This window comes from Macadamia integrifolia, chromosome 5 (genome assembly GCF_013358625.1).
Source record: "Macadamia integrifolia cultivar HAES 741 chromosome 5, SCU_Mint_v3, whole genome shotgun sequence".
In the NCBI taxonomy this organism is placed as follows: domain Eukaryota; kingdom Viridiplantae; phylum Streptophyta; class Magnoliopsida; order Proteales; family Proteaceae; genus Macadamia; species Macadamia integrifolia.
This window is the reverse complement of record NC_056561.1, coordinates 30,133,053-30,159,477: the sequence shown is the minus strand read 5'-3', so window position 1 is coordinate 30,159,477 and position 26,425 is coordinate 30,133,053. Positions and strand designations below refer to the sequence as shown.

The window sequence follows — 26,425 nt, the reverse complement described above, 5'->3', positions numbered from 1 at the left end:
GGGGGGGAAGGGAGAATGGCAGGGGCAAGTGAGGGGAAGACTGGGGAAAGTGAGTTTTTTTCCTTTTAACAAACCCGTTCAAAGGGGGAAAAAACAAAGACCAATTCAGAACTATTCATGGCTGATTCAGGCTCCAGTCCGCTAATTGTTTAAGGCTCAAGTACCAAAGTCCAAAATGTGCTGGGTCAACAAAGATTATAAGTTGGGAAAACTCGGTCCAATATATAAACCCAAAAAAAATGCTTTCTACTACTTACTCTTACATAACATCCAACATGCCTGTAACGAAAATAGTAACCTCTAAATTCAATAAGCCCATCCACATCTATGACAGTATGATACTACTCAAGGAAATCGCATGCTTACAATCATATGACAAGATAGAAAATGCCCAAATGGGAAAAAGGACCTTTCCAATAGCACAACTTCATCAGTCAAAGCCTCTGGAGTATCTAAATTAATGATCCTAGAAGCCCATCACACTGAGGTTTCAAGCAAAATTTCAGATCAGGAGTTTCTCAATAGCACCCTGTGTCCACAAGCATCAATTTCAGTCAAGAATCAAGTAGAATAATGGTCCTAAAAATTTGACAAAATCCCATATCATAATAATGTCAGATGGAATGGTACCTTCAGTTGCTCTATTTGGGATTTTAACTGGCTTCCCTCGTTGCTCGTCACAGAGCAAGAAATGACAGGCCTTGTGACTCCACATGCTCGACCAAGGGCTTGCTTAGAAGGGACAAACACATATGGCACATTCTGCATAATCAAATTAAAATCATTGGTTTTCAACATCAATAGAAGCTCAATTCTTAACAATTATGTTTAGCAAAGGTTACATTTTAAAGGTCACGTGAACAACTTTTGAAACCAGTAACAGTATTGTTCTTGACAAAGAGATCGAAGCAAGAATTCGGGGAAGCTAGAAGACAATGATCACATTGGTAGCAATACAAAAAATCCGTGATATGAGATGTATCAACAACTACAGAAGATGCACTCGAAGGAATTCAGTTCTGCCTATTCTCTCACCAAAGACTGTCTCATAGACCACTACCATGAACTATACACAAAGAGGTTGGTCACTTGGTCATGCTTGACTCAGTAACCCATCCACGGATTTCGAGGCTAGGTGCGTCCATTGTGGGCTCTTTGGGAAACTTTACGTGAAATTAATGGGTATGAACCATATGCAGTGGCTGGCCACGAATGCATAAGTGGCCTCCTTGCTGAGTTGTCCATTGTGACAACTTGCGGTTGGTTGATCCTCCGGATAATTACTTGCCCTTGTGTCTTGGAAGCATTTCAGAACATTAGTTGATATTTAGATCCAGATGTGACCCAAAGTTTATGTCATCGTTTGCTAGACCTCAGTATGGAGTAGCCGAGTAGGACAAGTCTTCATGGGCCTAACATATCCCCTGGTGTATCATCCTTGCAAAGATGGCTGGCTGGCTGGCTGGCTGGGTAGAGGGCTTCGTGAATAAAGGTGGCATGTGAAAGAGCTTGAGGTAACGACAGAAACCCATCCAACCAGAAATCAGCATCTGAAACTCTAGAAAGATTATCATCCCTGTCATTACTCTAGAAGTATGGGGTTCACAATAAATGATGTTATATCCTGCTCTAAGCCTCTAACTAGTTGACTGGGGCACCGCAAAGCTATGTTACACAGAACAGAGAGGATAGGACTCAGATATGCCAGTTTGTACTTGAAGTGAAGTATCTGATAGACATGGACATAGATCTCAATTAAAGCCTTTTAAGTAATGTAACAGAGGTCAAATGCCCTAGTAGTGAATTGACTAATGTCTTTTTATTTTCAAACACTAAAATCATTTTTAAGAATCACCTCCTCTCCATGATATAATAAATGCTAGAGCACAAATTACAGAGTCACATATCCTGGACCCTTGCCAATATCTACCTGACAAGATATGCATACTATCCTGCAATATCAACTGTAAATTCTCTTGATAAATAATATCAGATGTAATTTCAACTGTAAACCTTATCAAGAACTTCTTCCACCCAGAACTTCCTTTTTATATAATCATGCTCAGAGTCAACCACAAACTCCATACTCCCCAATGAACCTCCAAGGAAACCTCTCAATTACTTCCAACCCATTAGCAACAACAGTTACCATTTAAATACTTTCGAGAAACTTGACAATATAACATAGTATAGTTAAACAATCTGAACACCATGATAAAACCCCTTGTTTCCTTACATTGGTCCCCACGTACTCCAAGAGGAAGTGGATGAATCCCAAAGTATCTGTTCAGATCAATAGAGGAAGATAGAAAAAGAAAATGGTCTAGCACTTCCATCGTTTTCCTCCTGTTTAATTGGCAAGAAAAAGAGGGGGGACAAAAGAAAAGAACTTGCAAAAGAAAACAGAGATGCATGCCTGCTCATTCTAAAGTTATATCTAAATCATAAAAGACTTGAAACACCTCAAGATGCTATACTTTTTCTAAACTTAAATAGACCAACAACTGTTCAGACAGAGAGTGCAGAGTTGGCAGGGATCTGGACGTGGGACCTTTCTCAATGTATTACTAAAGAATCAATGCCAGAGTAATCAGCATAGGATAGAGAATCGCATGGTCACAAAATTCATCTATCCTAGAGGCTCCAAATTGGTAACCAGTAAACAGTCCACAAACCTCGAAAAGGAAAAAAAGGCAAAACACATTTTACCTTTAGACATAAAATACACATACAGAATGAGCCCTCTGCAAGTCTATACAGAGGAAAAAGGGTATTTCCATCAGAAATTTGCCCAAAGGAAACACATAATAAATTGAACCACCTTGAACCAGATGAAATCCAAGAAGGATGGAAAGCATTATCAATTTTTTTCTTTTCTTTTTTAATATTATCAACTTTAATGTCTCGCTAGGAATGATATCTGATTCCTACACTAACTTTCTCTTTATTTTTCCTTTTGGGTTCCCCTGAAAATCTCCAAAAGGCATGATCTCTGACTCCAAAACCAATTCTAATAACACCGAACCAATACCTCTGGTAGCTACCTATACTTATTACAACAACAAAAACTCAACCTTATCCCAACTTAATGGGGTCGGCTACATTGATCCGCGCAAAAACAAAAGGGAGAGATGAAAGTAAACAGAACGAGGCACAATAAAGGAACCACCTGTGGTAGCTACCTATACTTATTGATATATGTAAAATGCTCTTGAATATCACTCTAGCTTGCCTTCAAATGATTACAAGTTCTAACACCTCAACATAACTGCTCTACAATAATAACAATATGAATAAAACCCATTACACAGTGAAAACAAACAATTACAACAAAAGTTGGATAATTAAAGTAAATATATAGTCTAACCCAAAAAAATAAAAAAATGCATATTACCTTGTCTTCAGCAAGCAGGGGAAGATGGAGAAGGATTTCTAGAGGTTCAGTGTCAGCTGCCATGACTATAAACTCCGAAATTCCCCTATTCAAAGTCTTAGTTGCTGAAGTTTCGAGGTGGGGAGAAAAAGAAACAGAGCAGAAGATCAAATTTTTTAATTTAAAATAAAAATAAAAGTGAAAACAGTTCTCTATGGATGGACGTAAATGTAAGAATGTATTTGGGTGGATCTGTGAAATGGAAAACCTTCATTAGCACCCTTTTTGAGCTGTTTATAGTTGGCGGCTTGTTGAATGAGGTCAAGAATGGTTATAGTCAGCTGAGCGTCTGCCAGTGGGTAAGCCTTCGGATTTACTGCTTCCACAGTCTTCCATGATAACACAAATCGAATGAGAATACGAAGAAGAGAACAACATCAAATAATTTCATTGAAAATAGGAAATCAAATAGTACAAGGAAACAGAAGATCTGAGAGTGAGAATATACCATTTTTCCTTGATTGAGTGAAGTAGAAGACCCAAGAAGAACACAGAAGACTAGGGTTTTTCCGGCCAACACGAAGCAAAACGGAAAGTTTAAACTTTAAAAGAACAGGAACTGCAGGGGAGTGAAGTAGACAAGGTTTGTCTACCAAAAAAAAAACGAAGGTAGACAAGGTTGGACGAGGGACGTTAGGGCGTGCATTTTGGTATTCATACCCGATCCGATCCTTGAAACCGCTCCGGTATCGCTCAAGTATCGGTGAGGTTTAGCCATCACCGATACTGATACGTATAGGTCCCTAATCCCTATTCTTAAAACCATGTATCAAGTGTCTTTTTTTAAACAGTTTTCTTAAAAATCAAATTTGATTTGTAATTAATTTTCTTATCTACATATACAAAGAATTCCCCCCCCCTTTTTTTTATCAGTTAGTTCAATTCGATATAGAGCATGTGAAATCGAAATTGAATGGGAGCTTGTTTTCCAATTCAGAACCAAATCAATTTAATTAATCTATTTGGTTTTAATCCAATTTATATTTGATATAAGAGGAAGAGATTCATCACTTCATCCTTGTGTTCACAAATATCTATACGATTTTAGAGTGAAAAATTATCTTATACCACCTTTATTTTTAAACCTTATATGAGATACAACCCTAATTTACCCAAAATATCTAACATAACTTTAAAGCTCAACACCGTTAGTTTAGAAATGAAAAAGACTCTTCTAGCCATAAAATGAATTTTAAAAATCTATTTCTCATCGTTTTCCGCTCTTTTACTCTGAAGATCAAACTTTTAAACCTTATAACTTATTTTGACCATATGTTCTATGGTGAAAAAAAAAAACATAGCTAGAAGAGGAAGGGCTCGCTCTCTTGCTCTGGCTCTGCTTCCCCCACCCCCCATTTGAGAGAGAGAGCAGCAGAAGAAGAAACAGAAAACAAGAGGACCGCAGCGCATGTTGTGCGGACACTAGCACTCGGGGTCCCTCTCCTGCACTCTGCGCCACCTTCTTTTTCATCCTCCATGGATTTTCTTTCCTTTGGGCTTTTACGTTTCATCCCCGTTTCCCTCTACTTGTTTGCTTTGTCTGCACAGAGTTCAGTTTGAAAGAGGAACCTGTTAGTGATTCTAAATCCTAGAATCATTTGAATTACCTATAGTGTATATAATACAAGAATGAATAATGGAAATAAATCAATCACATACCCGTTGAGCGTGAATAAAGTCCCTAAATCAAGGTTGACGCTTGTACCACGAATTATGATGAAGAATCACGCAATATGGGTCCTTCTACTGAGATCTTCTGCAGCCTCTTACTATGGGATCTTCTCTCTGTCTCTACACTAGCTTTGTGAGAAAGCAGTGCTCCCAAAATATTATTATGAAAGTAATAGCTGCAGGGACCGTCAGTATTCTATATATAATAGAATTCCTAAACCCTAATCCATTCTCACAATAGAATAGGGCTAGAAGTTTCCTAATTAGAGTGGTCCTTATTCTCTTGGGCCCAATGGGTCAATCAATATCAGTTAAGCCCACATAAGAGTCCTAACAGGAAGAACTACCCTTCCTCTATCCTCCTTAAGGATCCATGAAGATTCTGATTCTAATAGGTGAGACTATATTTATTAGATTTTTTCTAAGATGGAATCTCTTCCCCCCACCCCCACCTCCCCCCCAAAAAAAAAAATCTATCATTTGGGTCAACTATTACATCTACTCATTTCTCCGCGTTGGTAATGGTTCTCCCCATGGTTTCTTCTCTTCAAAGTTAGGGAACCGTGAAGGTTATCTTATCTCTCCTCTTCTTTCCTCTCTTGCCATGGAATGTCTTTCCAAAATCATACAAGTCAAAACTGATGAAAATTCCATCCACCTAATTCCCAAATGCAAGGCTTTGAAGATTACTCATCTTTCTTTTGTTGATGATTATATAATAATCTTTGCAAAGAAAACCTACAATCTGTGTTTGCAATTTCTAATGCTTTAGCCACTTTCTCTACTACGTTTGGCCTTATCATCAACCCTTATAAATCTCTATCTTTTTTGGGGGTGTTTCTGAGAGTCTCAAAGCTCTCCTAATCGAAGTTTTGGGTTTTCCTGAGGACCACCTCCCTGTTACCTATTTGGTCCTTCCATTGATTTCCTCTAAACTTGCTGCCCATTACTGCTCTCTTATCTTGCATAGGCTTTGTACGAGATTTCAACTCTGAATGAGCAAATTACTCTCCTTTTCAAGGTGCTTTGAACTCATCAGATCTATCATGCAAAATTCTTATATTTAATGGTCTGGGATTTTTTGTTTGTTGGCCTCTACTTCATCTAAGATTGCACCTTTTTTTTTTTTTTTGGATATCGATTGCAGTTTTAGGTGAACAACTAGAAGATTATGGCCTTTACAACACACCCACCCCCCCCCAAAAAAAAAAAAGTAGTATGTACCTTTCTTTTTTTATATTTTTCATTTATTTCTTTTGGGGTGGGGTAGGGGAGGAGGAAAAGAGGTTCTATAAGGAAACCTTAGTAAGGCTTCTGCATTTTTTTTGGTAAGACAAATAAATAGGGAACATATTGGAAAACTGCTGCCTTTCAAAATCTGATGTAGGCATTCCGACAGTTGTTTTATTTGGCTGCCAAAAAAAAAACAAAAAAATACCTTTTGCTTAATCAGAGAGGGACTGCAGCTGATTCATGGACAATTTCATATACTGATATTACATTTTCAATACTCAAAAGAATTATTACACACCACTCCAAGAGATCTGATCTTCTGTTCTGAAGAACTTCTTGAAGAAAATGAATATTGTGCTGCAAAAGAATAACCAAACAGGTAGCATAAAAGATCATCCCTGACCATGGTTGCATAAGTTTTGCAGTCCTGCCAAAATATCATATTCATAAATAACACCTAGTATTTACTGTCTTACTAAAGTATTTAGAATCAGAATGACATTGGGTTCCTACCGACGCCACAGTACTATTTCTGGAGATTGGAGGTCCCCCTTTCGAATCTTACAATAGGAGGTATTTATGACATTTCACGGTTCAGGATGAACGGTGAAATGTGAGAGGGCATGCAATTTGGTTCCGCACACTGTCCATGTGCCGAACCTTTTCCCAACATTTATATGTTCTTAATTATCTGACCAACTTCTCAACATAAATAAAAATAAACCATCTCTGGGTCCCCCAAATAACATGGATCCAATATAGGACCGAACTCGAAAGTTGTATCCTACATTATATCATCAGCTTGAAGTTAGGACTCGGGACCCAGAGCCAAAAACCAAGGTGGTTATCAGGCTGGAACCAAATTAAACATTAATTTGAAAAGTAAAAGAGAGTAAAGAAGGATAATACCTCCACAAACTTCAATTTAAAATTAAGGTTTCCAAAACGTTGGGCGACTTCATACTCCTCCCGAAGGTAATCCAATATCTGAGCGTATTTTGCATCCCTCCAAGCTATTTCTGATCTGAATATCAAGAGACCCAAATGTGCACATTAACTCATAATCTTCACTCGGTTGGAAAAAGGAGAGAGGCTAAAGTTTGAAAACTGAAGCCCGTATTTAAAAGCAATTGTTTTGGTATCATGATCACCAGTGAGTAAGATATGGTTGCTTTCAGGAAAATTTTAAGAGGTAATATTAAGTGAGAATCCAACAAAAACTAAACAAGACATTACAAATTTTACACCCAGTCTCGCACTGTTCTAAAAGAATTCAGCCAGTCACTGAAATTGATGCCCAGTTTCTCAGGAAAATGTGAGACTCGGTGACAATACCATACAAACAAAATGTTTCTAAAGTTGACTCCCATTAGCTGATGAATTGCATCACGCACACTTCATGTCAGGTAATCACATGCTTGTGCCATGTCACTCATTAGCCAATGGGAACAACAACAAAATCCATGACTCCACAAAAATGAGGGCCAAGATTCAAAAGCTAATGAAAGTTGGGTTCTTATACTCAACATATAATGCTCTTGTAATAGATAGATCCCCCACTCCCCCCCCCCCCCCCCAAACCCAAAAAAAGGAAAAGAGCTTGGACCTAGCTTAAGGAAGACAACAAAACAACTCAGTCTTTTCCGAACTAAATGGGGCCGGCTACATGGATCCTTGCCCTCCAATCAGATCTATTCGAGGTCATACTTGATACAAGGCTTAAGCTATGCATGTCTTTCCTCACAACTTCTGCTAGGATCATTTTAGGTTTTCCCCTGACTCTTTTAGTTTTTTAAATCTGAATCAAATCACTCCTCCATATTGGAGCATCAAAAGGCCTCCGTAGAAAATGGCCATACCTCCTCATACGAATTTCTCAAATCTCATCATATATTGGAGCTACTCCTAAATCAGCTCTAATCTGATCATTCCTTATTTTATCCTTCCTAGTTTTGCCACTCATCCATCTCAACATCATATCCACTACACTGAGTTTATCTATCTGATGCTTCTTAATTTCCCAACACTCCGCACCATACATCATAGCCGGTCATATGACCATCCTATAAATTTTCCTTCAATTGTTTCAAAGGAATACGTGAATCACACAACACTCCAGATGCACCTCTCCATTTCATCCATCCTATTTTAATTCTCTGTGAAACACCATTCTCTATATCACCTTCTTTATTTATGACCCAAGCAAGACCACTTGATAAATCACATTCTAATGTCCTGCTAAAAAAGGATGAGAAATAATGCAAAAAAAGGGAAAATGACAGGAAAAAATATAATTTTATTAATCTAACTAGGCTCATTTCCAAGGAAAGAGATCTCCTAAACTAGAGATAAATATCAAGCCGAAACAAATCTGTGAGTGTCCCACACACATGGACGTTTAAAAGGGTTCTTGAAGGGTATACCTCATTGCAACATGGTGGCATTCCAGAATCTCTAATAACTATTCCATTAATTTAGTTGTCCCTCATTGCTGCGTAGGAGTATAAATACGTAAAGGTTCCAAGGGCATTTCATAGAGCACTAAAATAGTTACAATACACTTTTACCTTAAGAAAAGAATTACAATACAGGTCTTTGCCGGTACTGCTTTCCCTCCCTAGCTTTGGTGCCCTTGGGGCCCCCTCTGGCTCAAGGAACATCCTCTCTACCCTTCACTGCCACGATGAGTGCTCCTCTGCTTCTCCAGTCAGGGCAGCCCCTCCTGCGCACTCCTTCACAAGTGTTACTTCGCCATCGGTCACCGCTGCCTCCACTTCCTCTGCCATGCAGCCAGCAACTTTGATGTCTAAAGATCTCACTGGGATCAAGTCTCTGCAGCCTTCTGGTTTTGAAGTTGAATCTGCTCCTCTTGCATCCTCAATCATTCCCACCCCCCCCAGGTGCCCCTGCTAAGAAGAATAGGCCCCCCAAGATCCTCGGCTCTTCCCACGTCAAGAACAAGAGTATTGCTCCAAGGAGCAAAAGCAATTCAACTCAGGCCAAAAACACCAACTCAAGACCTATCAAGGAATAACAGAGGCGCAAAAAAAGTTCATCCGCTTCCATCCTCCTGCGGCCCTCTTCCAGTTCCCTGGAGCTCTTGTCGCCAATCCCTTCCCCTTCTTAATGATCCCTGGTTCATTCGGAATGTCCAGGGGATAAATTCCTCATCCAAACAGGCACATTTTCATTCTTGTCTTCGTTTCTGTCATGCTGAGCTCTGTTGCATTCTAGAAACCAGAGTTCTAAAGCCCAATGTCCAGTGCATTATGTCCTCTATTCCCCCTTCCTGGTCCTTCACTTCCATCTACTCCCACAGTCCCAATGGTCTCAAACTCCCAAGTCTCCACTAACTACTCCTCCCAATCCATCCATCTTTTCATCTCTGATTCTTCCGAGGCTTTCATTAGCTTCTTCTCTGTCATTTATGCTTTGAATTGGGCTCATGAGAGGCTCCCGCTTTGGTTTGATCTTCGCTCCTTCGCGCCCTCTGTTGGTACTCTCCCCTGGGGCCTTGCGGGAGACAATGTGGTCCGCTCCATCTTAAAAATCTGGGAGGGGAGCCTATTGATCTTTCTGTCGATATTGGGATGATTGATTTAAGATGGTCAGGAACCAAACTTACCTGGCACAACCGTAGGAGTTCCTCCGATCGTGTTAATTGCAAGATGGATAGAGTGCTGGTTAATGAAGCCTGGCTCGCTACCTTCCCCTCTTCCCATGGTTTTTTAACCTTCCAGGAATTTATGATCACAGCCCCATTTTCCTCCGTGTTCGTCATATCCTTTGGGCCCAAAACCTTACAAATTTTTCAACATGTGGACCCTCCATCAAGATTTCCTCCCAATTGTTCGTGAAGGGACATTCCTGTTCAAGCTTTCTATTCCCCCCCCCCCCCCCCCCAACTGCCTTTGCCAATAAGCTAAGAAACATCAAACAGCTCTTAAAAACTGGAACTCCTCCACCTTTGGCAATATTTCTTCTAGGGTCTTGTCCTGTAAAGACAAGCTTAAAGTTATTCAATCTAGGATTCAACATTACCTTCATAATCCCATCCTTGCTGAGGAAGAGAAATCAATCTCCATTGAGTATTCCTCCCTCTTGGCTCAGGAAGAATGCTTCCTTAGGAAAAAAAAACCAGGATTAAGTGGCTTGAGTTTGGGGGATTCCAACTCTACGTTCTTCCATAGATCCCTCGAGGCTAGAACAAATTTCAACTCCATTCCCTTACTCACTACCAGTGACGGGACCATTCTTCATAATCATGAGGACATCAAAACCGAAGCCACCACCTACTTCTCTAATCTTTTCAATCCCCAATCCTCTCCCGCCCCCACTCCCTTCCCTCATGATCTGCTTAATAAATTCAATCTAGATAATCCTCTCCTCTCTTCAATCCATCCCCACTGATGAGGAAATCCTTGTTTCCATCCTCTCCCATAAAGCCAATAAAGCCCTTGTTCCTGGTGGCTTCAGCATGGGCTTCTTCTCTTCCTGTTGGGATATCATTAGGACTGATCTCAACCGAGCCATCAAAAGCTACTTCCTCAAATCCAATCAAATCAAAGGAGCCAACCAAACTTTCCTCTACCTCTTCCCTAAATCCGAAGGAGCATCTTCCATGCTGGACTCCAGGCCCATCTCCCTCTGTAATCTTCTGTATAAATTCATTGCCAAAATCCTAGCCAACTGGCTCAATTAGTCATTGATTCCCTTGTCAACGCCAATCAGTCAGTGTTCATTACTGGTAAAAGCATTGCTGACAACATCATCTTATGCTAGGAGATTGTCAGAGGCTTTAATAAAAAATCTCACTCTCCTGCCGCTCTTTTCAATATCGACATTCACAAAGCTTTTGACTCCATCAGATGGGATTTTATCTCTAAAGTCTTGCTTTAAATGCCCTTCCCCTCTGCCTTTGTCCACTGGATCCACTCATGCATCTCACCCCTCATTTCTCCGTCCTCGTTAATGGTAACCCCGATGGATTTTTCATTTTTTCTCCTCCTCTATATGAATTAGACAAGGCTTCCCCTTATCCCCCTTCCTTTTCTCTCTCTCTCTCAAGGTGCTCTCCAGATCTATTCAATCTTCCACTGACCTTCATCTAATATCTCCCATTCCCAAATTCAAATCTCTCATGCCCACTCATCTTGCCTTTGAGGATGATCTCATGATCTTTTCCAAAGCTGATCCCCTTTCTTTCTCCTCCATCATGTCCTCTCTTCAACTCTTTGAAAACCTCTATGGTCTCCACATCAACCTCATTAAATCCCATCTCTTCCTTGCTGGTATTTTTTATTCCTCTAAAGATCGCCTCATCAAGCTTACAGGATTCTCCCTTGGCTCCCTTCCTGACAAATATATTGGTCTGCCTCTTATCATAGAGCTCTCGACCCATCACTATACCCCCATGTTAGACCTTATGAGGAAGAGGCTTCAGCTTTAGAAAGGAAAATTTGTCTTACATTGATCGCTTTGTTCTTGCCAGATCTGTGCTGCAATCCATATACCTCTATTGGTCGAGACTCTTGGCTCTTCTGCAATTCGTTATCAAGCCAATGGAGTCCCTTCTTTGTTCCTTCCTCTGGAAAGGGGTTGAATCCTTAAAATTCCTCCATCCTCTTAGTTGGGCCTCCATCTGCCTTCCCAAGTCTAAAGGAGGCCTCGATCTTAGAATCAAAGAGGTTAACACCACCGGCATCATTAATCTCATTGGGAGATTGTGTTTAAGCATAACAGTATTTTGGTCTCTTGGGCCTATTCTTCGCCTCTTAAAAATGACTCCTCATGGTGTGGTTTGCCCCACAATCTCCAGATGCCTCTTGGGTTTGACGCAAAATCCTTAGCACTAGATCCATAGCTATCAGAGCCATCTCCTCCACTATTGGTAATGGCTACTCTACCTATCTCTGGCTTGACACCTGGCATCCCTCAGGTACCCTCCTATCTATTGTTAGTCCTAGAGTCATTTACTCCTCGGGTTTGAGTAGGAATGCCGTTGTTGCCTCCATCATTTTGAATTGAACATGGTCCCCTCCCGCTTCCCCTCCTCCCCTAGCCAATCTTTGGTCCACCCTCCCACCCATCCCCCCTTGGTCACCGTGGAATAGAAGACAAGATCTCTAGGCTCCCCTCTTCTACGGGATTGTTTAGTTCTGCCTTTACTTGGATTATATTTATTCCAAATGTCCCCTTGTTCCTTAAAGAAACACCATCTGGTTTAAAGGCCACATCACCTGTCATAGCTTCATGGTTTGGTGGGCCATCTCCAACTGTCTCCCTACGCGGTCTTTCCTTCTCTATCAGCATATTCAGGTTTCCTCCTATTGTCTTTGTTGGAATGCCACCGAAGCTGTAGACCATCTTTTTTTCTCCTGCCCCTTATTCTTAGAAGAGGATCCTCAGTCATTGCAAGCCATATAGAAGAAGAATTCTTCCCCTAAGTAGATAATGGATCTAGGTAGACATGACCTTCGCCACTCTACTATTTGCAACACTAACGGAAAGCTCGCCTTTTGTGCTACCATAAATCACATCTAAATGGAGAGAAACTAGCGTAGATGAACTTCCAAATCCATATCATATGATAAAATTTGGAATGCCATCTACTTTGATGTCAGCTCGAAGCTTTCTTCTCTTTGTCACAACACTGTTAGAAACTTCCCAAGGAACAAACTTATTGTTGTATCCTGGGGCCTCCCCCTTCCATTCAGTCTCATCATCCCCCTTAGTTGATAGTTGATTGTCCCCTTCCCTTTGGGTTGTGCCCTTTTGGTTTTGTCCCCCCCCCCTTTTTTGCTCCCTCCCTTGTGTATATTCTTTCTCTTGCTCGGTAATGATTTGATTTATTCATCCCAAAAAAAAAAACAATACAACCAAGCCAAAAAAAACTTGTCAATCTACTTCGAACTCAGCCAAATTGATTCAATGATGGGGCTCATAACCTCAACTTAATCATCATGGTAACCAAACCCATATAATTGGATAAGCATAGTTAATGGTTAAGACGGCTCTATGGCATCTTAGAGCCATGGCCTATCCCTCTGTGATGTAGATACATCACCAAAGGGGCTTGTTTGCTTAGGAATAAATCTAGGTTGGGTTTATACATGTTGGGTCTTTGGTCCATAGGGTTTTCAATGTAATAGGTCACTTTAATGGGCATAAACTATGGGTATTAAGGATGCATACGGGATTACTTTTATCAGGGCTTACTTTCTTATATTTTGTTTATTTTTAAGTTGTTTTGTGTTAGTTCAATTGAACCGGTTCTATGTGGTCCAATTTAAATTGCATCATTATTTATTTCTTTAGCTAACTTGAGTCATAGGCTTGTTAGGACTCAAGTTTGACTAGGTTGTAGGTAGTGTAGTTGGTTAGAGATTTGCCAATCCAACTCTCCATCTCCAACTCCAACTCCAACTCCAACTCAAAATTCTTCATTATTTTAGTTTTTTAGTCAGTTTATGTTACCTTATTAGTTAAGGATTGGGTTAGGTCTTTCCTTTTTAGTATTTGTGTCTTTGAGTCTTTTATTTAAGTTGGTAAGGGGACCTAGCACTGTGCACAAAGTTAGAAAAGAAATTGCAGCTTTTGTTTGCCTCTTTATGTTTGAAGATCCCTTGTGTTCGATTGTTATGTGCTTAAGGTTATATTGCATGTATAAGGGTGTAAGGGTATTATCACATGTAAGAGTGAGGGTGTTATTATCACGTGTAAGTTAGTTATGCTAGGGTTATTATGACATGTAAGTAGTTATGTTGTATCGGTTGTTAGCATTACTATTATCACATGTGTAAGAGAGTCCTAAGTTGGTCATAGGGTAGTAGCTTGTAATGGGGTAAGTAGTGGCGTAAGTTACAACTTCCTACTAACTATTTACTATGGAATGTAGAGGTGGAACATATGATTTGAAACCCTAATCTTTCTCTCTTGAGAATTGAGGTTGGCTCCTCCTAATTGGCCACGGCAATCACCATTGTTCTAAACTCTTGACCTAATTGATTCCTACAAGATAGGGAAGAAGGGAGAGCCTCTACGAGTACCAGCTTAGTATCAGAGCAGGGATATGGATGAAAGAGTGGAAAATTTGAGGAAGAGGTAAGTAATCTCAATGTTGGTCAACAATACATTATTTCCAAAATTAATGCACAACAAGAAGTTCTTGCAAGGCTTAGTGAGTACGTTGAGAAAGTTACTTCTCAACCTTCAAGAGTAGAGATGGAAACTGGAGAAAGCTCAAGGGCCTCTACACAAAATGTGAGGTAGAATACCATTACTTCAAATCCAATCAACTGAACTTCTTCTACTCAGCAGACTTATGCTCCTAAATTGGTTAAACTCGATTTCCCATGATATACGGGAGAAGAGGATACTACCAGTTGGGTGTGTAGGGTAGAACAGTTCTTTGATTTTCAACAGACACCTAAAGAAGAGTGGCACTGGCGTCCTTTCATTTGGAGGGTGATGCACAACTATGGTATCAGTTGTTCAAACAAGATGAAGGAGATGTATCATGGAGAGTCTTCTGTGAAGGAATTCATCAGCGGTTTGGCCCTTCCCAATTTCAAGACTCTTTTTGGGGAAATGGCTAAATTGCAACAGATGGGTACTGTACATGAGTACCAAGCAAAGTTTGAGAAATTATTATCCAAGGTAGGACAACTTCCTCCCAATAGACAAGTAAGTTGTTTCGTCAGCGGACTCAAGGATAACATCAGGGCTGATGTACTGCGAGGCGGCCTACTAAACTCTCAGCAATAATCAGGTTGGCATGTTTATATGAGTCTTGCAATGTTTCTCAGAGGCATGCTGAACCTTTTGAGAACCGTAGGCCTACTGCAAACTTGAAGGAGACCTCAAATACCACTCCTCTTCCTACAAAAAGGCTTACCACAAGGGAGATGCAGGAAAGGAGGGCAAAAGGGCTCTACTACAACTGCAATGAGCAATTTGTACCAGGTCATAAGTGTAAAAATTTGTCTGTCATTGAAAGAGTCTATGAGGAAGAAGATGAAGGAATAACCTTGGAGCAAGAAGAAGAAGAAGCGATCGGTATACCTAATGTACCAGAAATATCCTTCCATGTGATTTTAGGTATTAAAGCCCCTGAAACTTTGCGGGTAACAGGAAGTTTAAATCAAGTGGCAGTGGTTATCTTGATCGATTCTGGAAGCACTCATAATTTCATAAGTGAGAGGCTGGCCAAAAAAGTAGAAGTTAATCCAACTAGCGACCAACCTTTCAGGTTATGGTCGCTTCTGGAGAGAGATTGGCGAGTCTAGGGGTCTATTCGAAAGTGAGGTTGATGCTCCAGGGGGTGTCGATTGTGGTAGATTTCTTCCTTCTTCCATTGGAGGGTTATGATGTGGTGTTGGGAACCCATTGGTTGAGGACGTTGGGCCCAATTTTGTGGGATTTTTTAAATTTGACCATGAAATTCCAAGCTAGAAATTAGGAGGTAGTTTTGAAAAGGGTGGTGGATCCAAACCGTGATACCAGGAAGTGTAAGCAAGGCGTGTTGCTCCACTTGTATTCCTTGACGGCTTCAGATTCCTTACAACAGGGAGGGCCCACATCTGCTGCAATGAAACAACTCCTTAGGACATTCGATGATGCATTTGAGGAACCAAAGGGGCTGCCACCACCTAGGCTTCAAGATCATCGAATTCCATTAAAGAAGGACAGCCAACCGGCATGCCTTAGGGCTTATCATTATCCACATTTTCCGAAGAAGGAAATTGAAAAGCTGGTCAACGATATGCTCTCTACTGGAGTTATCCGTCCAAGTAACAGTCCCTACTCATCTCCTGTTATTTTGGTGAAAAGGCATGATGGAACTTGGCGCATGTGTTTAGATTATTAGGCCTTAAATAAAATGACGGTTAAGGATAGATTCCCAATACCATTAATTGATGAACTCTTAGATGAACTTCACGGTGCCAAATTCTTCACCAAATTGGATCTACGGTCGGGATATCATCAAGTACGGGTTGTGCCAGAAGATACGGAGAAAACAGAATTTAGGAGTCACCATGGCCATTATGAATTTTTAGTAAAGCCTTTCGGGCTTACTAACGCGCCGTCAACATTCCAATCTCTGATGAACCAGGTATTCAAGGAATATCTTCGTAAATTTATTTTAGTATTTTTCGATGATATTCTTTTTCATAGCTCTACCTGGGAGGAGCATTTGGCGTATCTCAAGCTTACCTTAATCACACTTAGAAGCCATCAATTATTTGTGAAGAAGACCAAGTGTGAATTTGGTTAGCCACAAGTTCATTATCTAGGCCATATAATTTCTAAAGAGGGAGTAGCGGTTGATCCTGACAAAATTGCAGCTATGACAAATTGGCCCAAGCCAAAAACGGTTTGAGCTAAGAGAGGATTCCTTGGGTTAACTAGCTATTACCGTAAATTCATCTAGAATTACAGAAAAATAGCACACCCACTCACGCAAATGCTTAAGAAGAACCAGTTCGAGTGGAATTCAACTGCTGACATAGCATTTCAAAAGCTTAAGTCGGCCATGACCCAAGCTCCTATTTTGGCGCTACCTGACTTCTCCAACGACTTCATCGTTGAGTGTGAAGCTCGTGGAACGGGATTAGGGGCAGTTCTGCTACAAAATAGGCCAATAGCCTTTTCAGTCGTGCACTACAAGGCAACAACCTCATGTTGTCTACCTATGAGAAGGAAGTGTTGGCACTTGTCATGGAGGTTAGGAAGTGGCATTCCTATCTAATAGGAAGGCGGTTTATTGTACGTAGTGATTAGAAGAGTTTGAAATACCTATAGAACCAAAAGATAACTACTCCCACTCAGCAACGGTGGCTTTTCAAACTTATGAGTTATGATTTTTTTGTTGAGTACAAAAAGGGAAGAGAAAACGTGGCAGCAGATGCTTTACCTAGAAGAGATAATGATGAGGAGGAAAAAGAGAAACCGTTTTCCTACTTGGCAGCCATATCACATCCAATGGCTGATTGGATAACTGCTATCAAAGAGGAAATACTGGCCACGACTCAAGGGTGCCTACTTTTGGAGTGGATTTGGGAAGGAGGTCATCGGCCCTTGGGGAGAAAAATGAGTTATATTTTATAAAACTCGTATTTATCTCCCCAAGGACTCTTCTTTAATTACTGATTAATGTAGGAATGGATTGGACCACCAAACCAAACCCAAGACTGCAGGAAATTATAAACCAGAGAACAACCAATAATCACCCAACAGTGAACAGTAGTAACAGTCCAATATTAACTAGTCAACAGTCCTTAACAATCAGATCTATCGAACCAGAAATTGGGGCTCTAGGATCAGATATCAGCACCAAACAAAAGGACTAATCAGCAACCAAACTATGGTATTAGTAGTCCACAACCGTAACAGAACAGTAGCAATTTCGGCAGTCGACAAATTTCAGATTACCAATACAGATTAGGACAGGGCAGCAGTAGACTAAATAAACACAACCAGAAACTCCAGAGACCTTTTGGAGGTTCAAATCAACAGCAATATGGATCCAAAATATTAAGGAAACAACATAAGACCAGTCACAGTAATCGATCTCAAGTTAGGACACAACAGGTCACTAAAAGACAAAAATCGGGAGATTTTTAATATCTCTATACAGACTCATCAGAAACAGTCCATACTAGGGTCGATCCTTAGTAGTATATGGACAACCAATTGACCAAAATCTGAGCTCAAACCGACACTCAGATCTGGGTATTCCAGTAGAGGCGGATGCTCTATTTTGCAAAATTTTCTGGGTAGCAGAAATTAAGATATAAATACCTAGATCGATGAGCAGCAGCAGAATACTTGAGGAAGCTTGGAAAGAAAAGAACACTTGACGGAAAAGATCCTCCCGGGCTTCACACCGCAAGGAGTCGTTGGATCGAACACCAACCCATCACTGTGATCAGACACACAGAAGTTCTCTTGCAGAGAAAGCATATATTTTGTCAAAATCGTGGCTCATTAAAAGAGCCATCTACTTTATTTATAATGATGGGGAGGGTTTACAAATAATAGTAACTCAAAGTTACTAAATCTGAGTTACTAAAAACTGATTACAAGAAGTTACTAAAAACTGAAAATTGGAATATAATGAAAATAGAAACTAGCCTTGATAGAAATTAGAAACTAACAATGACTTGAAATTAGAAACTAATTTAGGACTTCAAAATAGAAACTAAATAACTAATTAGTAACCCCATCAGAAGTCCAAATCGTGGGCTGACTTGGACCAGATCTGGGTCGACCCAATCAGCCACTTGGGTCGACCTTGGTCTTGGTTCTCCTTGTGTAAACCCTTATCGCTACTGCATCACTGATATTATTGGTCAGTATCATGGGAGTACATATGAAGGGTTCCACAAGACTTATCACAAGCTTAAGTCTATCTTCTATTGGCCAGAGATGAGGCGATCCATTCTTATCTATATCACTCATTGTGACACTTGTCAAAGGCACATGGAAAAACAAACTGTTCTTGCAGGGTTGTTGCAACCACTTCCGATTCCAAAAAGGATATGGGAAGATATTTCCATGGATTTTATGGAAGGGCTGCCTAATTCTAAGGGGAAGTCGACTATACTAGTTATTGTTGATCGGTTATCTAAGTATGCTCACTTCTTCCCTCTAACTCATCCTTTTACTGCTATTGGAGTTGCTCAACTCTTCTTTGACAATGTGTACAAATTACATGGCCTTCCAAAATCCATTGTTTGTGATAGAGATCCTGTATTTACAAGTAAATTCTGGACAGAATTGTTCCGTCTCAATGGCACAAATTTCAACATGAGTTTTTCTTATCATCCTCAAACTGATGGGCAGAGTGAAGTTGTGAACAGGACCTTAGAGATGTATCTCCGTTGTTTTTCAGGGAATCATCCAAAGAAGTGGAGTGAATGGATTTCTTGGGCTGAGTATTGTTACAATACTAGTTGGAATTCTTCAATTAAAAATACACCTTTTGAGGTAGTGTATGGAAGACCACCACCAACATTGCTCACCTATGTACCAGGGATGGCCAAGGTTGAAGCTGTGGAGAATCAATTGATGGAGAGGGACCAAAAGCTTAAGGAGTTAAACAGAATAGGATGAAACAAGTCTAAGATCGCCGACACCAGGAACGTGAGTTTGAAATTGGGGATTGGGTATATCTTCAACTCCATCCTTATCGACAGCGATCCGTTGTTTTAAGAAAAAATCAAAAGCTTTCTCCTCGGTTTTATGGTCCATTCCAAGTGATTCAACAAATGGGGAAGGTTGCATATACATTACAATTGCTGGAAGGGTCACGTATTCATCCTGTTTTCCATGTTTCGTTGCTTAAGAAGACATTAGGGGAAAATGAGGGTGTCCAGGGAGAGTTGCCAGATGTGGTGGGAGAAGGAGGCATGTTACATGCTAAACAACAAGCCATTCTTAATTCCAGAGTCCACAAGAAAATTCCACAAGTGCTGGTCCATTGGCAAGGTATGTCCCCAACTGAGGCAACATGGGAGAATTTGAAGGAGTTGAAGATGCAATTTCCTTCTTAGGGTCTTGAGGACAAGATCATTTTTAGTGGGGAGGATTTGTTATGTGCTTAGGGTTATTGCATGTATAAGGGTGTAAGTGTATTATCACATGTGAGAGTGGGGGTGTTATTATCACATGTGTAAGTTAGTTATGTTAGGGTTATTATGACATGTAAGTAGTTATGTTGTATCGGTTGTTAGCATTACTATTATCACATGTGTAAGAGAGTCCTAAGTTGGTTATAGGGTAGTAGCTTGTAATGGGTAAGTAGTGGGGTAAGTTACAACTTCCTACTAGAACTATTTACTATGGAATGTACAGGTGGAACGTATGATTTGAAACCCTAATTTTTCTCTCTTGAGAATTGAGGTTGGCTCCTCCTAATAGGCCACGGCAATCACCATTGTTCTAAACTCTTGACCTAATAGATTCCTACAAGATAGGGAAGAAGGGCGAGCCTCGGCACGTACCATCGATCAAGGAACTCCTTGTATGCGATCAAGGTAGGTTGGTGTTTGATCCAATCAAACCACATTCAATGTGAAGCCCATTTTGTTATTCTTATTATTCCATCATCTTCTTCATCCATTAACAAGTAAATTCAGACCTTGAATTTTCTGCAAATTCCTGTTCTACCTAGAATTTACATGTTACATGTTTTTTTAGATTAAAGGGAGGGCGCTTGGTCCAACGGTAAAGGGGTTTGAATGTTGCGACCTGGTGGTCAAGCGGTCGAAATAGCCTCTTGACATTCTCGGGGTAAGGATGCGTAGTTCCCCCCCCCTCCCCCACCCGGGACCTCGCACATGAGGGAGCCTCGTGCCATGTACACCCTTTTTCATGTTTTTAGAGATTAAGCAATTCAGCCATTAGATTCCTTCCAGATTTTGACCATATATTCTAACCCTAAAGGAAGGACTCGATTCAATTTTCCCTAAGATCAGACCTGCTGATCTGGAGATAATTTAATTATTCCAATTCTGCCCTTTATTCCCAGATTCTGGATTTCTGCAATTCTGAATACCGATTCGATTTGATTATTCTGTTGGGTGAACATTGCTGCATAATTCTGTTATATATCAGATTATTGGTGTTCAATATTCTGTTTTCAATTTGATAAATTAATTTGAGATTTGACTGAAATACCCCTTTCCAAGTGCAACAAGGACTGGTTCACAAACTCAGATCTTTCCATCGGCTTGATCTGAGATTTTAGGCAAAGGTTCTTCCCCCATAGAACAGAACTCAATCCGAGTACTATCCTGATCTGAGTATCTGACCATCTGATTTGCTTCTAATAATTATTCTCCTAATCTGGATTTTTATTCTCTGATAAAAAGGTCCTATTTGGTATTTGATTACTCAAATTCAGTTCTACATTACTCTGTAGGAGAAAGATTCTACAGCTGATTTGGAAACCCTAAAAGAATTCAGGGATTCAACAACCAACATATCGAACAATAGACAGAATACCTTTCAAAAAGACCGACTCTAAGAATCACATCTGCTATATTTGAATTTGCCTTCCCAACAAGTTGAAAGAGCTTTCTCCTGTCCATGGTGAAGGTACCATGCTTCTCCAGACCACGATTTATATCTGTGAATACTTCCACCATATCATCAATCTGTGCCAAAAAGTAGTAGTTATAAAATGGATATTACCATGTTCAATGATCTGGAAACCAAAATACCTTTCAAGTATTTATAAATAAGAGAATATAATTAAAGAAGACAGGTCCCAAAGGCGGCACAGTCCTTGAATTTGGATTCCACTATATAAGAAATTCATGAGCAACCTAACAAGTTTGCCATCAAGCCATGTGAATTAAAATTGCACATGGAATTCAATGAAAAATAGTTTTTGGGCATTTCCAACAAAAAAAGCACCTGAGAAACAAAATAATCAAGAGCAACGCTTTGGCCGAGCACACTTCCAATAATACGTATCCCATCAATATCCAGATTTTTAAGAACAATATAGTCTGGCCCTCCTTGCATGTCCTCCACCAACAGTGGCTTCTCTTTTACAGCATAATCTGTTAAAATGCAATGGAAAAAATAATTTTTTTAGTAAAACAAGAAGGCAACTGTCTTACAAACCCATTAGTCATATGACTTATGAATCAAGTCAAATGTGCATTTTCTATAGGACCTAGCGAATTAAATCTTCAAAATAACCTTAAGATAGAAGGCACTTACCATCCCTCCTCATCTCTGGGAGCAACCCAAAAGCATGCCTTTTAACAATTTCCAGGTAACTCTCCACTTCATCATCCGCAATGTTAAATAAGACAACTGATCCATATTGGAACACTACCATGTAACAGCAGCAACTCCCATTGTCTAAGATGCCAGCACCCTAAAACCAAAAGGTCCCAATATCAAAATGACATCAATCATATATATACTTCAGAAGACATATTCTTAATCCACACGTGGATTGCTGACACATCAACTTGGAGCTCAATCACTGGGAAGCCCAACGGACATGGCATATCCTAAAAAAAATCCTGACCAAGTGAATAAATTTAACTGTAGTATCTAGGGCTAGTACATTGAGGCCTAAACAGCCAAGGTTAATAGTCCAGAGAAGAGTTCACAAAGCAGGACAGAGGAAAATGATCAACTAGTAGCTAGTATTAGGGGATGAAGTGATGAACACCTCACTGGGCTACCACATAAGCTTATCACAATACTCAACAAATGAGAAATCCCTGGATTGTTCAGCAGATAAGAAAATACTGATAACAGAAAGAAAAAGAAACACTTTTTTCCAGGGTTGGGAGGTGGGAGAAGAAATGAAATATGAACAAGTCCCACAGAAGAGTCAAAAGTGATTATTTGGAGCAAAACAAAAATTTTCTCCCTATTTTGATAAGGATAGGATCCCTTGTATAAACTCAAGTAAGCCAATATAAGGCATGCCAAACACTGTATCCTTTTCCACTATCTATAGATTGAGCACTGTGAACTATCTGCTTCAAATTGCATGATCAGTGTATTAATGGAAATTGATGAAAGGACAACCTGGTCCTATCAAAAGTATCATCAATAAATACTTGAATAAAAATTCTGCTTTTCTTTCCTTTATTTTTCCAGTTAGAAAATCATCTTTAGCATTATAGTCTATCCTGTCAACCATTAGTTAATTACTTTTTTTCCTCTGTTTTGGTCCAATTAGTTTATGTATTTACTATAATAAGAGATGCCAAGTACTTAAGTTGAAATCGAATCATACCTTCTCAATGGTCAGTTGTTTGTTTTCACTGTACATGACCAAAGAATTTCAATTTACCCTCTCTTATTTCGTCAGTGATTATTCACCAGACTAATTCCCATCTCCATTCTCCACTACACTAAGCACATAGGCATTTTTTCCTAGCTTGTCCAACATTCCACTCCAAGTAGCCCGACTAGTCTTTAATTATCCTTTACACTTATTTTGTATGCATGCTCCAGAAAAATATTAAAGAGAAGACGATGAGAGAGAGGGAGCCTACCGGTGTAGGGGGGGAGACCCTTTGCAAATTTTCATGTAATTAGTACCAATTTACCAAGAGCAAAAGAGATAGAAACATGAATTATCTTTGTATCTGCTTACATTAACTTCCGAGGGGAAATTGCAATATCTGAGAGCAATATAATTTGATGAACGAGAAGAAGGTGGAACAACATTGCTTGGGTTCTCAGTCTGAATGCTCTTCAAATCGATACTGCCAAAACCATGAATCTGAGAAAGCAAATCAAGAGGACCCAACAGAGAAAAAATATAGAGAGATAAGAATGAGGGAGGAAGTCCAATATCAAAGACACAATTATACATACAAGTATCTTCCTTCCCCCACCCCCAAAAAGAAAAAAAAAAAAAAAAAAAAATAGAAAGAAAGAAAAGAAAAGAAAGAAAGAAAGAAAGAAAGAAAGGAAAAGGGAAAAAGCAAGCACCAACAATTAGTTAAGTGAACCCCTTACCCAATGGTTTGGAGTTGGAATCAAAGAATCTAAAAAGGCTACAACAATCACTATTCCCTAAGAATGTCTGTCTCCAGAGGAACTATAAGAAAGGGAAACAATTTCCTCAAGTAGGAGTTGTCAAGGCATTGGCCAGCGATGCCTAGGCGACAAGGTGCACCTTGATACCCAAGACAACCAATTGGCCAGCGATGCCTAGGCGACAAGGTGCATCTTGATACACAAGACAACCAATGGGCCAGTGATGCCTAGGCGACAAGGTGCATCTTGATACACAAGACAACCAATGGGCCAGTGATACCTAGGCGACAAGGTGCATCTTGATACCCAAGACAACCAATCGACTATGTTTCAAGGAGCCCATACCCAGATGATGGAAGGAAATATATTGCAATATCTAGAACAGGCCAGGGACATAATAAAATGTGTGCAATATGGCAAATATACCTATAATATAGTTCTTGCCTTGGCCACCTTGGCCTTGCCATGGTTCCATGACAACCATGAGTAGGAGGGATGTAAGTCTAATTCTTGCCTAGCAACAGGTGTTTAACCCTTGTCCAACAGGCCTCAGATCCACAATGGGAAGAGCTGTTTGTGTATCTGTAACATGGAAAATTACCAATACCCATATTTTATAACTAAGATGAGACAATCAGATAAATCATTGGAAAAGCTTGGAGAAATAACAGTGCTAGAGCTGGAGGTCTAAGTATGGCATGGAGTCACTCGAAACATGGTTACAAGGTCACTGGAAAAGCACTACAAATAACAGTTCTGGACTGGAGGTTGAGTTGAGCTTCAGGTACGGTATGGAATCACTCAGATGAAGGTTTACTGAAGAAGCTTGAGGAGATGAATTTGAACTATTGGCTTGGAAGGAATTTAAAAGTAAGTCGAAAAGCATATGTCAGCCGTGAGAAGTAACACCAGTGGTGACAGTAGCCAATAAAAATGGATAGAGTTGGATTGGCAATGATAAACCAAAAGAAAAATAGATGAAGTCCATATCGGATTTTGCTCGCTAGCAGGCTGGATTCGAATGGTTCCAACAAACCCAGCTCTCACCCAGTGTGTGGTAAATCTAACAAACAGCTTAAGCTTTCCATTATAATTCCAATTTAATTGAAGAGAACACTAAAAACCCAAATTTTCCAAGAAAATGATGTGCAAAAATGGAAATTGAAACGAGAAACTGAAATTATTTGAAAAAAAAAAAGGAACTCCCAAAAAGAAAAGGATCTATATAGTATATACCTTGTACAGAGAAAATAAGCTTTGACCAGAATTTTTCCGATCTCCTCTTCCTTGGGTTCCAGTTCGCACCTATTGTCAAAATCAAAATTCCCGCAGAAAAATTCATCGTCATAAACAGCAGATGGAGATGGAATTGCAGAACGGAATCTACTGCCGAATGATTGAATTCCAGTTCTCCAGACAGGTAACAACTGAGGAGCTCTCAGGAGATTATAGGGTGAGCGACGGATGGATTGGGAACTGGCTATTACGTGCTTAAGGAGAAACGAAGCTCTCCATCTACCCATTCAAAACCTTAGCTTTCTACAATGTCTTAACTCTTCAATCTTCACTCCCCAATCCTCTTCGATTTATCGACCGCTCTCTTGCGATCCCTCCATCTCTGTTCAGATCGATCGGAATATGAACGCCTCAAGAACTTGCGAAGCATAGGTCGCCGGAAGAATATTCCATTTCTCCTGGCGCCCACAAAACCGGAAGAGTGAAATTACTGTCCCACCCCATGAAATGAAAATTCCCACTTTTGTTAGATGCCCCCGCACAAGCTCTCATTCACCACCTTACCTGCACTGGTGCATAGCCACGCAACCTCGCAGCAATTCTCTACCCTAAAAATTTTAAGGAAAATCTAAAACATTGGATATCTATAAAAATAATTTTGATTGATTATAAATTAAATATTAGAGTTATATTCAATCATTTATCTTCTTATATATTTACCAAAAAAATATATACCCTCTTATATATTGCCATTCAATTTCAGTCATTCATTTTTTTAAGAAAACTTTCATCTTTTTGTTAAATATTTATTTGGCCTAAGTATTGGACTAGAAAATTTCTTGTTTGCCTATGCAATGCTATTGAGTTTGTAGACACCAACGATTTATTGCGACCATATTTAGTTACGAGGAGAGATATATCGGGATAATTCTGCAGAATTCAAGCACTTCCACAGTGATCCCGTTAAAATTCCAACCCTTAGGGTATTTTGAGAATTTGACAATTTTTTAACTTTATAAGGGTTTTTTGCTCGGGCAGGTTTTTTTTTTCTTTTTTTTCTTTTTTTTCTTTTAAGATTCTCCCTGTATTTTAAAAGTTCTCTGCAGATTTGAGGGACTCAGATATCAAGGGACAACTGAGGCAAAAAGGGGATTATAGCTCAAAGGATGAGAGAGGTCTCAGCTTTTGGTGTTGAAGGTCTAAAATGAAGAATGAGGGGACTCCTATTTATGGGGGAACACCGCTAGGTCTACCCTTGGAGTCTCCAAGGGTTTTCCACGTGGTAGCCTCCCATTGGTCCAAAAAGTAGGCTCATATACCCAATGA

At 39.8% G+C, this 26,425-nt stretch overlaps 2 protein-coding genes across 3 annotated transcripts; both read right to left on the bottom strand.

Moving 5' to 3' along the window:
- Window positions 1-225: 225 nt before the first annotated feature.
- Window positions 226-4,058, bottom strand: LOC122078911 (NHP2-like protein 1). Its single transcript, XM_042645110.1, has 5 exons — window positions 3,882-4,058; window positions 3,642-3,762; window positions 3,395-3,498; window positions 631-762; window positions 226-529 (listed from the first exon to the last, which is right to left on the bottom strand). Exons 1-5 carry the CDS (start codon window positions 3,882-3,884, stop codon window positions 503-505), a joined length of 387 nt encoding a protein of 128 aa, XP_042501044.1. The 5' UTR covers window positions 3,885-4,058; the 3' UTR covers window positions 226-502.
- Window positions 4,059-6,396: 2,338 nt separating this feature from the next.
- Window positions 6,397-25,586, bottom strand: LOC122078464 (protein RETARDED ROOT GROWTH, mitochondrial). 2 transcript variants are annotated; one of them, XM_042644445.1, is made up of 7 exons: window positions 25,100-25,586; window positions 23,475-23,586; window positions 22,073-22,232; window positions 21,761-21,909; window positions 21,347-21,498; window positions 7,247-7,361; window positions 6,397-6,764 (listed from the first exon to the last, which is right to left on the bottom strand). In XM_042644445.1, exons 1-7 carry the CDS (start codon window positions 25,384-25,386, stop codon window positions 6,609-6,611), a joined length of 1,131 nt encoding a protein of 376 aa, XP_042500379.1. In that variant the 5' UTR covers window positions 25,387-25,586; the 3' UTR covers window positions 6,397-6,608. The 2 variants fall into 2 exon arrangements, with proteins under 2 accessions (XP_042500379.1, XP_042500380.1); XM_042644446.1 differs by having other exon boundaries at window positions 6,397-6,694; window positions 25,100-25,585.
- Between the last annotated feature and the right edge of the window lie 839 nt (window positions 25,587-26,425).

Excerpts from the sequence above, each read along its gene's own strand:
- LOC122078911 (XM_042645110.1), bottom strand. Across the intron at positions 3,499-3,641 it reads CAAAAAGGGTGCTAATGAAG|CAACTAAGACTTTGAATAGG; the intron begins GTTTTCCATTTC and ends TCGAAACTTCAG. Across the intron at positions 763-3,394 it reads CCCTGCTTGCTGAAGACAAG|AATGTGCCATATGTGTTTGT; the intron begins GTAATATGCATT and ends TTGATTATGCAG.
- LOC122078464 (XM_042644445.1), bottom strand. The coding sequence starts at position 25,386 with ATGGGTAGATGGAGAGCTTCGTTTCTCCTTAAGCACGTAATAGCCAGT. Across the intron at positions 23,587-25,099 it reads GCTTATTTTCTCTGTACAAG|TATCGATTTGAAGAGCATTC; the intron begins GTATATACTATA and ends TGGTTTTGGCAG. Across the intron at positions 21,499-21,760 it reads TTGATTATTTTGTTTCTCAG|ATTGATGATATGGTGGAAGT; the intron begins GTGCTTTTTTTG and ends TTTTTGGCACAG.